Source organism: Equus caballus, chromosome 14, assembly GCF_041296265.1.
Source record: "Equus caballus isolate H_3958 breed thoroughbred chromosome 14, TB-T2T, whole genome shotgun sequence".
NCBI lineage: Eukaryota > Metazoa > Chordata > Mammalia > Perissodactyla > Equidae > Equus > Equus caballus.
Window position 1 is genome coordinate 53,788,772 of NC_091697.1, and position 12,526 is coordinate 53,801,297.

General features: G+C 38.8%; 1 protein-coding gene across 4 annotated transcripts in view; it reads right to left on the bottom strand.

The window, feature by feature from the left end:
- The window catches only part of KDM3B (lysine demethylase 3B), a 55,903-nt gene that overhangs the window by 8,482 nt on the left and 34,895 nt on the right, over positions 1-12,526 (bottom strand). For 2 of the 4 annotated variants that reach the window (XM_070234191.1, XM_070234192.1), the window contains 6 exons: positions 11,847-11,999; positions 7,168-7,275; positions 5,944-6,071; positions 4,256-4,535; positions 3,254-3,510; positions 654-776 (listed from right to left, as the gene is read on the bottom strand). In XM_070234191.1, the coding sequence (XP_070090292.1) occupies positions 654-776; positions 3,254-3,510; positions 4,256-4,535; positions 5,944-6,071; positions 7,168-7,275; positions 11,847-11,999 (1,049 nt within the window). Of the gene's footprint in view, positions 1-509; positions 777-3,253; positions 3,511-4,255; positions 4,536-5,943; positions 6,072-7,167; positions 7,276-11,846; positions 12,000-12,526 lie in introns of all 4 variants that reach the window. The other 2 variants (XM_023617616.2, XM_023617619.2) reach the window with 1 other exon arrangement.

The following is a 12,526-nucleotide window of genomic DNA, read 5'->3' on the forward strand; positions in this document are numbered from 1 at the left end:
CTTTGAGAATACGTCCCCACATCTAGAATAAAAAACTATCCAGACAATTCTATAACCTCCCCCTTCCTCAATCACCTCCTAAAGTATAAAAATCAGGAAATGTTATCACACTATCACACAAACTTGTGTGGCCTTGAAACATTTACTTAGAAAGGTACCCCCTACCTACATCCACCTTCGCCTCACCCCATATCACACGTAAGGATTTTCCTCTAAAGGTGTCATTAATGCCAGATTGCCACCTCACAGGAATTTCAACTGCCCTTTTAAGAACACAGAGCTACACAGCTTAGAAATAAAAGGATCCACAATGTATTTTTAGGAATCTTCTGCTTTTTAAAAATCCAAGAAAACTTGAAGTAGCAAGGCTGTCTACAACAAACTTCCTTTGTCTAAATCTCCCTGGCAAAAAATCTGCCAGAGAGGACTGGAACTATCCTGGTAGCTGTGGTGGGCAGGCAGACAGGCAGGCAGACAGCTAGCCCTGGGAACTACTTATTCTTGCTTACCTGGCCTTGCTTCCAACACTCCCGGAAGATCTTCCAATTGTTTTTGTTGCTAGGGTCATGGAGACACAGAAGTCTCCCATCACAGAGCCAGGAGTGAGAGGTATGGGGGTCCAACACATTTAACCCCATCACCATCTCCTTTACCTCCTTTTGGGTATCAGTCAAGTTACAGGCCCGCTTTGCAGCATCTGAGGTTTTCTTATTTTCTACCACTGAGGCAATGATGTGGTCGAGGAAGTTGGGTAGGCTGGCCTTGTTCTTTACTCCCTGCCAGACACAAATCCATCAGGTAAGTTTGAAGCACCACGAAAAAAGTATTCAAAGAATTGTCTCACAGTTATATTTACAAGAAAGAGTTCTGATCTACCTGATTAAATTTCATAAAAGTTACTGAAATGTCTTTTGTAATTGGAGGGGGGAGTGAGTCTGTGAGGTCAACATCTTAAATTTCCCTATCCTTCATATTTTGCTCTACATTTATGAAAGAAAAGTATAGAAAGATCTCCTGTGCCTCAAGAGATTTGAGACCTAAGAAATATCTTTGACATTTAACTTGTTTTAAGCATATACATGTAGACTGCAGGGATCACACCCCAATAAAGAGGTGTACCAGAGTATCCGAGGGGAACTACATGTTCTGAAAATAGTCCCCTACTGCCCAGTCTTCCCCTGCTGCCACCTCACTGAGAATTTCTCATGTTTTAGCTGATGGGAAAGCTCAGGCCCAGAGATGAAAGCAACATACCCCTGAGGTCACAGAACTGAAGGAGGGGAAGGGCTTTGTAAACTGGATAATCCTGTACCTCAAGTATTACTAATCATTATCTCTATAGAGTACACGTAATAATATACATCCAGGGAAAATTAAAAAAGAAAAAGGAGAATTGGGGGTCAAGCAAGTAAAAAATAGAGCCCAAGTAATCTTTTTTTTTTTAAGTCACTTATCCAAAAGAGAAACAACCTACATTGTACAGGGCTCAACCACCCATAGTTCATTAAGTTTCAGCCATTAATCATAAAATAGAATGAGAAACATGTTTATGTACTTGTTCAAAATTATTTCCAAGATATATAAACTGAAAACAGAAAAGTAATTGTGCAGAACATTTGTGTAAAAAGGGGGGAAAAACTATATATACATGATAACATCATTGAAAGGACACTCATGAAACAACAGTGACCTCCAGAAAGGGAAACAGGTGGCTGGGAGATAATGGTGGGAAGGAGACTTTTCACTGTATCTTTTAAATTTTGTACTTTGTGAATCCATTCATTCAGTAAATGCTTACTAAACACCTACTGTGTATCAAACACTGGCACTAGGGATATAGTGGTCAATAAAACAGTCAAAACTGCCTTTAGCACAACCAGAGGCACTCACAACTAGAATATGCAACTATGATCCCACAACTAGAAGGACCTGCAACTAAGATATACAACTACGTACCAGGGGGTTTGGGAAATAAACCAGGGGAAAACTATGTACTGGGGGGCTTTGGGGAGAAGGAAAAAAAAAAAAGATTGGCAACAGATGTTAGCTCAAGTGCCAATCTTTAAAAAAAACAACTGCCTTTAAAGAGAGGTGAGACAGATAATAAATAAAACACACAGTAAGTCAGATGGTAATAAGCGCTATGGAAAAAATAAGTGCAGAGAAAACCAATTTGAGTGAAGGATGGGAGTGGGAAGGACTTTTTAAAAGAGTGATCTAAGAAGGCTTACTGAGGAGGTAGCATTTCAGGAGGGGGCAGAGGAAGTTGATGAAGCAAGCCATCTGGTTACATGGGAAAGTTCTAGGTGGAGGAAAGGATAAGGGCAAAGGCTCTCAAGATGGAGCAGGCCGAGCCATGCTCAAGGAACAGCAAGGAGGTGGGTGTGGCTGAGGTGCAGTGAACAAGAGGAAGAGCGGTAGCTGAAGTCAAAGAAGTGAGGGGAAGATGCACATAGGACTGGAGCCTTATAGTTCACTGAAAGGACCCTGATTATATTATGAGAAACAGGAAGACCATGAAGGATTTTAAGCAGAGGTGACATGATTTGACTTACATTTTAAAAGGATCACAATAGCTGCTAGGATGAAAATAGACTGTAGAGTAGAAAGGGAAGAAATAAAAGGGACTGGTAAGGATTTCACTGCAAAAATTCAGGCAAGAGAGGATGCTGGCTCAGAAAAGAGAGGAAGCAGTGGAGCTGATGAGAAATGGGTGGACTCTGAACACATTTTGAAGATCAAACTGAAAGGATCTGTTGACAGATTAGATATGAAATGTGAGAGAGGGGAGTCCCAAATGATTCCAAGATTTCTGGCTGAGCGATTGGAAGAATGGAGATGCCACTGACCAAGAGAGGAAAACTACAGGAGCAGGCTTACAGGCAGATGATCAGGAGTGTGCTCTCAGATGTGCTAGGTTGAACTGTTTATTAGATACTCAAGAGAATATGCTATGGAGGTACTGCCTAGGTAAAAAAAAAAAATGTAATGTCTGTCAAGAAAATAAAGTGATTTCTGCTGCTGATTGCAAAATTTCAATGTCTCAATTTCTACTGACTTCCTAACACGGCACAAAAGGTTCACTACTTAAAAGGATCACAAACATTCCCAAAACTTCATGTAAAGAGAGATCTTGTCAGCTGGACAATGCAGAGAACACAAGTCACCCACATACCCTCTAACCCAGTTATCAGATCTCTGATGGTTTTCATGGAAAAGCAGCAAAGCCTAGAGCCTTAGAGAGGACACTTACTGCTGAGGATGTAGAGAAGACCGGGGGGAAGGGTATGCCTGTGTCCAGAGGGGTTTGAGGAAGCTTTCCGGGCCCGGAGTGAAGGAGGTCTCGAAGGCTAGAGCCTTCAGTTTTGTTGTTGGAGGCAGTGGGACCCAGTAACAGACTGTTAAAAAGCTTTGGAGTCAACGGAGAGACCTTTGCAGTGGAGTTGAACGAGTCCAGCCCAAAGGGTGAATGAGACTCTTTATTGAGCACCGACCTCAGGGACCCTGCTTCTGTAAGAATATAACCAGGAACAGCATTAGGCATGGCAAGGAATACCCAGCAGGCAACTGACTCCTAAAAATCAGTCAAGTTGGGAAGGAGGGAAGACTCTCCCCTCCCCTGCCCCCCAAACTACGTACGGTTTGTCTGGGCCAAGCCTGATGAGCTATGACTACAGCAGGTCTCATGGCCAAGGAGAAGCTCTCCTACTTCTTCCTTTCTTTTCCAGATCTGGATTTCAAACTTCCTTTTGTTCCCATCCATCTTTCGTCTCCCTCACTTTCTAAGACAGTGTTTCTTCAAGTGGGTTTCCAGAATACTTGTATTGGAATCACCTGGAGTGCTTGTTAAAAATGGAGATTCTTGGTCTTACTCTAAGCGATCCTCATTTAATAGTTTTGGTGGGGCACAGGAATCTGCATTTTTAACGATTCCCCAGGTGATTCTTGTGCCCATTGAAAACTAAGTCTAGCCCTCAACCCTGGCTGTATAACAGAACCATCTGGGAAACTTGTTAAAAGCCTTGTATCAGTTCTGACTAAAGAGGTCTGGGGTAGAGCCCAGGCATGTGACTTTAAAAAAAAAAGCTCCACTTCTAGAAGGAAGGTGAAAGAGATTCCCTCATTTTATGTGATCAGCCAGAGAAAGCAAGTGGCATGTTTCATAAATGTGGATGGTAATGTGTGAGCTTGAAGAATCCCAGAATAACTCAAGTGTTCCACCCATAGGCAGGACAGAGGCTTGTGTGTATCTCACCTTTTGTTTCTTCTTTAGCCTTTTGAGTTGCTAAATCCGCCAGCCAGTGCAGGGCAGAGGAGGGTGGGGCTGTGTCAGGGCAAGGGGGCCTGATGGCTTTTAGCTCACTATTGCTATTTGATGCCGAACCGTCTGCTTTCAGAGGCTCATCAGATCTGATGTCAGTGCCGTCAGCTTTAGGAAGGTGGTCAGGCTCTGGAGTCGTTACTGCTGCAGTTCCTCCTCCGCCTGAGAAGGGGGTTTCATTTCCAGAAGAGGCACTAGGGTTTATGCTAGGAAGCTAAAGCACAGAAGACCAACATGGTTAGAAAGCTGTCCTTGTGTAGAAAAAATAAAACGCTATGTATGTCAATTTTTTCTCAATAAAACTGGAAAACAAAACAAAACAAACAAACGCAAATAGTAATAATGCTGACACTAAATAGATCTGGAAAAACAGTCTGAAACCGTCCCATAAACTGCTATTTCATTCATTCATTAATTTAACATATATTTATTGAGTCCTATGACACGATAGAAACTATGCTAAGTTCTGTGGAAAGAGCAGTGAACAAGACTTGAAAATAAAAGTTTTTAGCATGCCTGAGGCTCAATTTCTGCGATGGCAAATTGGTGATTAGAACTTGACTTCAGAGAGCTAGTCCGAGGATTAAATGAGATACTATATGCAAAGAGCTTAGCATAGTGCCTGGCACACATAAATGTTCAATAAATGTTTATTATTCTATTACTGAGTTTTCCAGATGATTTACTCTAATGTCAACTCTACTGAAAATATATCTTGAGGTCCTCAGGATTAATCCCTGAGCCTCTTACTGACCACGTATTAGCAGTGTTCCTGGAAGGGCCTCCAAATGTAAGCAGTTAGTTGTGTGCGTGTGTGTGTGTGTTTTTAAAACAGCCTCTTGTCCAAAATAGTCACCATCAAACTGGCATGACCTCCACCTCTGACAGAGCAATGAGAAAACCACTGTCTCTCTCTGGAGGCTTGGGATTGCTTTCAGGGTACAATGATCCCAGCTCAACAAGCCAATCGTCATATTTCTGTCCTCTGTAGCTAACACAACAAGGACAGGGACAATGCACACAGATAGTACTGTATTCCTAGTAACCTTTTTAATAATCTTCACCTATACAAGGACCCTGAGGTATAAATCGTGATAAGATGCAAAGAATCTTCGTGGTTTTTGTTTCCTTGTTTTGGCATGGAAGACTGGCCCTGAGCCAACAGCTGTTGCCAATCTTCTTCTTTTTTCTTTTCTCCCCAAAGCCCCAGTGCATAGTTGTATATCCTAGTTTTAGGTCATACTAATTCATTCATGTGGGATGCTGCCACCGCATGGCCTGATTAGCAGTAGGTCTGTGCCCAGGATCCGAACTGACACACCCCGGACGACTGAAGCGGAGTGTCCAAACTTAACCACTAGGCCACAGGGCCGGCCCCACTCTTTGTGCTATTTATTAACCAAGCCTGAATTGGTTTTAAAGATGAAGAAGAGAAATTCGTACTAGTCAGGGGGATTAAAATTCCTTGAGTAACTCTTTTTGGGTTCTCTCTAGAAAGGCTTCCCATCTCCTAATTCCCCAGGAATCCTACAGGATCCTGGCACAACAGAGGTGAAAACGAGGCGTTTCCTGGTACTAAGAACTTAAGTTTCACTCAGTTATACCCACTCACATCACTTTACCTGTGACATCCCATTGGTGACAGCAGGTCTCAACACAGATTTGTTTTGCCGACTGATACAAGGGCAGTTTGCTTTAATTCCCCACTTGCCCCGAGCAGCGTGTACCATGTCTCCAATATTGTAAAGAGCTGGAAAAAAGACAATAATAACAATAAACATTAGAATGCTTACATGCATCAGGCATTGTGCTAAGGACCTCATTTAATCTCCCTCAATCCTTACCACATTTCAATGAGGTAGCAGCTTTTTCCCTCAATTCTTCATCATGAAACTGAGACTCAGAGAAGTTAGGTTGTTCGCTCCAGTACATGTAAGTGGTAAATGGAAGTATTAAGACTTTAACCCAGGTATATCTAGCCCTAAAGCTCTGTGCACTCTTAACCACTAAGCGCCACATTCTCTTCCCTCCTCCAGTAAATATTAACAAGGTGTCCTCCAGGAGAAAGTCTAGGGGTAGGTTCCTTAATGTTCAAGAGTACGTAAACATTTTGAATTGTGTACTTGAGATTTATGTACTTTGCTGTAAGTTATACCTAAAGAAAAAGAAAAAGTGAAAAAACAAAAAAAAAGATCAATGTAAACTTTACATAAACCTTTAATCAACGCTTGGACCAGCAGGGAGCAGGTATCCTACCACTGCATTGAGGGAGCCCTTCTGCTTGGAAGTACTGGGTATAAAGGATGCAGGGGGTGCCCCCTGCAACACTTTCTTAAGTAGAAGAGAAAACAGGCAGTAATTTTGCAGATTCACCATCTTCAATGCCTGTATGTTAATAGAAGTGTGGAAGCTGGAAATACAGACTTTCTGGAGGAATCACAGAAGTAAACTGGGACTGCGACACAAATGCGACCATTTGTTCCTACTGTTAAGCTGCCTTCTTCATGGATTCAAGAGATTTGGTTAGCTTCAACTGGATTTTATAAGTCTAAAACCAAAGGTCTTTCTGAAAATGTGGAGACTGGCTTCTTCTATTCTGGTCCTGCCAACCAAAGCCATGTAAAATATTATCTGGAAAAGTAGCCAACCTCTCCGACCAGAAAGGTGAAGCAAAGTATGTGTAGTGGCTACATATAATCTAACATATATATCTAAAAATTCAAATTCTCAGAGAAATCTGTGAGGCTTAAAAAAAATCAGGCTGAGATAAACCATTTCACCAAATTTTACGGTGTGTGAGTAAAACATTTTTTTCCCTACCGAATCTAAAAAAGTAATTTCTTTACCTGTGCCAGGGATGATCTGTGTGGGCATGAGATTCTCTGGTTCATGGGACTGCCCCTTTGCACACTTCAACCAGGAGAAAACCTCTTCATCACCCATCTCTTCTGTCTCTGAAATGGAAATAAAATGACTTCACTCTTTTAATGAGGGTCACAAGATGTACCCCTCTCAGTGAGTCGGAGTTTCAGACCCTAAAGGCCAGTTTTCTCATGGGCCAAAGAAGATAGCTAACTTTAAAAAAATCTGCTTCACTTATGTATAATTTACATATAATAAATCCAACAATTTAAAGTGTGTACTTTGATGAATTTCCACAAATGTATACAGTTGTATAAACACTATCACAATCATGAAATAGAACATTTCCATCCCCTTCCTAAAGTTCCCTCGAGCCCTTTGCAGTCAATACACCTCTCTTCAACCCCTAGCCACCTGATCAACTTTCTAACATTAAAGTTTTGCTTCTTCTAGAATTTCACATAACTGAAAGCATACAGTATGTAGTCATTTGTGTTTGGCTTCTTTCATTTAGCATGACTTTGAGATTCACCCATATTGTTGTATGTATCAGTAATTCATTCCTTTTTATGGTTGAGTAGTATTCCATATGGTATGGATGTACGACATTTTGTTTACTCATTCATCTGCTGGTGGACATTTAAATTGTTTCCAATTTTTGGCTATTACGAATAAAGCTGCTATAAACATTCAAGTACAAGTCTTTGTATGGACACCTTTTCATTTCTCTTATAAATACCTAGGAGTGGAATGCTGGGTCATATGGTTATTTTATGTTTAAATTTATAAGAAATGGCTATAATGTTTTCCAAAGCGATGGTACCAATTAGCATTCCCATTAGCAATGTTTTAAGATTTCTAGTTCCTCCACATCCTTGACAACACTTAGTACTGTCAGTTTTTAAAATTTTAGCCATCCTAGTAGGCATAGTGGTTTCTCATTATGGTTTTAATTTGCATTTCCCTAATGAGGAATGATAACTTTTTTTCATGTGCTTATTTTCCATTGATCTATCTTCTTTGGCAAAATATTGGTTCAAATCTTTTGTGCATTTAAAAACTGGGTTGTCTTCCTGTTACTGAGTTGCAAGAGGTCTTTATTATGGATACAAGTCCTTTAGCAAATATACGATTGGAAAATCTTTTCTCCCGGTTTGTGGCTTGACTTTTCACTTACTTAAAAGTGTCTTTTGAAGAGCAAAAGTTTTCAAATTTGATAACAATTTTTCTTTTGCTTTTTGTGTCCTATCCAAGAAATATTTATCTAACCCAAGGACAAGAAGATTTTCTATTCTTTTATGTCTAGGTCTATCATTTACTTAAAAGTTAATTTTTTTCTATATAATCTGAGTAAAAATAGAAGTTCATTTTATTCCAATACCAATTGTTGAAAGGACTATCTTTTCCCCATTGAATTATCTTGGTACCTTTGTCAACAACAGTTGACTATGTATGCCTGAGTTTACTTCTAGACTCTCGGTTCTGTTGCATTACCACAGCATTTTAATTACTGTAGCTTTATAGTAAGTCTTGAAGAAGTATAAATCCTCCAACTTCGTTCTTTTTCAAAATTGTTTTGGTTATTGTAAGTCCTTTGCATTTCATATAAATTTTAGAACCAGTTTGTCACTTTATACAAAAAGGCCTACTGGGATTTTGATTGGAAGTATGTTTAATTATAGATCAATCTGGAAGAATTGACATCTTAATATTCAATCTTCTATCCATGAATATGGTACATTTATCTATCTATGTAGTCTTCTTTAATTTCTCTCAGCAATATGTTGTAGTCTTTACTGTGTGTCTTTTACATATTTGCTAAATTTATCTGTAAGTACTTCATGTTTTTTTGATGTGACCATAAATTATATTCATTTAAAATCGAATTTCTAATTGTTCAATGACAGCATACAGAAATACAACTGTTTTTTGTTATGTTGATTTTATATCTTCCAATCTTGCTAAATTCATTGATTAGTTATTGTAGTTTTTTTTTTTCTGAGGAAGATTGGCCCCGAGCTAACATCTGTGCCAGTCTTCCTCTATTTTGTATGTGGGATGCCGCCACAGCATGGGTTGATGAGTGGTGCATAGGTCTGTGCCCAGGATCTGAACCCACGAACCCCAGGCTGCTGAAGCAGAGTGCATGGACTTAATCATTATGCCACTGGCCAAGCCCCAGTTCTTGTAGCTTTTTGGTAGTTTTTTGGGATTTTCTATATAGATGATCATGTCATCTGATAATAAAAACCATTTTGCTTCTTTCCAGTCTATATCCAATCTATATTTTTTTTGTTATGATTTTGTCTTTTACTTCTTAATGCTAACTAGTCACTCCCGTACAATGTTGAATAGAAGTTGTGAAAAGTGGACATCCTTGCTTTCTTCCTGATCTTAAGGGGAAAAACTCAGTCTTTCACATTATGTAAGAAGTTCCTATCTATACCTAATTCAGTGTTTTTCAACCTTTATTTCTTTATCACTCCTCTAAAAAACCTTCTAGATCTTTATTTGGGGAGGAGAGGGGATAATTGTACTTCCCACCTCGAAATTTCAATAAATCTTTTTTCAGTAAAAGATATACTGTATAACTGTTTATGTACTGTGACCCTCTGGAAGGGCATAAACCATTATATGTTAGAATTCCCCTGCCTCTGCCAAGAACCAATTTTCACCCCTGTAGAGAATACATGATCTAGTTTGTTGAGAATTTTGACAAATGATTTTTCTGTATTTCTTGAGATAATCAATGGTCTTTAAGCTATTAATATAGTTAATTGTATTGACTGATTTTCAAATATTAAACCAACCTTCCATTAATGGGATAAACCCCAATTGATCATGATGTATTTTTCTTTTTATGTATCTCTAGATTTAAATTTATGAAAGATTTTTACATCTATGTTCATGAAGGATACTGGATCTGTAGTTTTCTTTGCTTGCTCTATCTTCATCTGGTTTTGATATCAGTGTAATGCTGGCTTCATAAAATGAGTTGATAAGTGTTTCCTCCTATTTTCTGAAAGAGTTTGTGTAGAACTGGTATTATTTCTCTGAAGAGGAAAGAATGAGGAGGTCAAGGGGCAAGGAGGATTCTTGGCCTGTAATAAGATAAAGCAACAATAAAAGGAAGCAAAGGATTTGAATAGACAGTTCTCCAAAGAAGATAAACACACGGCCAATAAGGACATGAAAAGATGCTCAACATCATTAATTATCAGGAAAATGCAAATCAAAGCCACACAACAAAATACTACTTCACAGCCATTATAATGGCTATAATCAAAAAGACAGACAAGAACAAGCATTGGTGAGGATGTGGAAAAATTGGAACCCTCATTTATTGCTGGTGGGATTATAAAATGGTGCAGCTACTTTGGAATACAATTTGGCAGTTCCTGAAAGGGATACAAAGAACTGTTATATGACTCAGCAGTTCCACTCCTAGCTATATACTCAAAAGAACTGAAAACATAAGTTCACACAATAATCTGTATTTATAATAGCCCAAAGTGAAAACAAGCCAAATGTCTATCAACTGATGAATGGATAAACAAAATGTAGTATATCTATACAATGGAATATTGTTTGGCAATACAAAGGAATGAATTAGTACTATGTGCTATATAACATGGATGAAACTATAAATGCTATGCTAAGTGAAAGAGGCCAGTCACAGAAGACCAAATATTGTATGATTCCATTTACAAATCTTCTTCAACTTACAATGGGGTTATGGCCTGATAAACTCATTATTAAGTTGAAAATATCATAAGTCAAAAATGCATTTAATACACTTAACCTACTGAATATCATAGTTTAGCCTAACCTATCTTAAATGTGCTCAGAACATTTATATTAGCTTACAGGTGGGCAAAACCATCAAATACAAAGCCTGTTTTATAATAAAGTGTTGAGTATCTCATGTAATTTATTGAATACTATACTGAAAGTGAAAAACAGAATGGCTGTCTGGGTACAGAATGGTTATAAGTGTACTGTTTGTTCACCCTTGTGATCACATGACTGACTGGGAGCTGTAGCTTGCTGCCATTGCCCAGGATCATGAGAGAGTATCATACCGCGTATTGCTAACACGGGAAAAGGTCAAAGTTCAAAATTCGAAGTATGGTTTCTACTGACCGCATTATCACTTTTGCATCATGGTGAAATCGAAAAATTGTAGGTTGAAGGACCATAAGCTGGGGACTGTCTATATATGACATGTACAGAATAGACAAACCCATAGAGACAGTAAGTAGATTGGTGGTTACCAAGGGTTAAGTGGAGAGAAGATGGGGATGGGGAGTGACTGTTAATTTTGGGGAATAATGAAAATGGAAATAGATAGTGATGATGGTCATACAACTTTTAGAATATACTAAAAACCTTCGAATTGTACAGTTTAAAAGGGTGAGTTTTATGACATGAGAATTATATCTCAATAAAGATGTTATTTAAAAAAAAAGCAAACAAAGGGAGATGAAGAACAACCCTTCTTGACTTGTTTTAGTTTTCCTAGTTAGGCTGGAGTATTGGCAATTGTAATGAATGAAGCTAAGCAGCTAAAGAGGGGGCATAAACCCATTCCTACTTCTTTTCCAAGTCCCATTCCTCCACTGACAGATTACCTTTAGAACTGCACAAGACAATATTAGCTTACCACTGCGTGGACGGCTTTTCCTGAGCCTGTAACAGTCAAGGCAGACCCCAAATCCACATTTGCGACAAACCCAGTGGATGTTGAAGAGAGTTGTTTCACATACATCACACATCTCCCGTACACCACGCACTGCTCGTTTCCATGCCACTTTCTCTGGTGAAAAGAAGAGGAGGAATATTGTTGGCAGTGACCATCCTAAACAACAGCAAAAGACCCCAGATCCACTGATTCCTACTCAAGCCATTTTGTCCAGCTATAAACCTCAAAGGTTCATGAAGTTTGCGTTTCTCTAACTGTAAGAGAAACAAACTACATGGAATTTCTACTATTTCTGAACAAATGTTAACAGAGAATGAATGCCACATATTATTACTTAAGATACTATAAAATTTTCAATTTGGGGGAATTTGAAATAAGAGAATTTTTATCTTGAAATGTGGCACATAATTTCATAGTACAATTTTCCTTGGTCTAGAAATAGAGTACAGTATCTCACAGACATGGAAATATCATAAATGTGTGAATAATATGGGTTCTAGGAGTGAAACATGGCACCCAGTAGCACTTCATGTATTCATAAATCACAGAGTATTGCTTACTAATACAAGTTTGTTCAAAGAAAACTGAAAACATTCAGAGTGAACCAACCTCAAATAGGGATCAAAATGCATATTACGGCA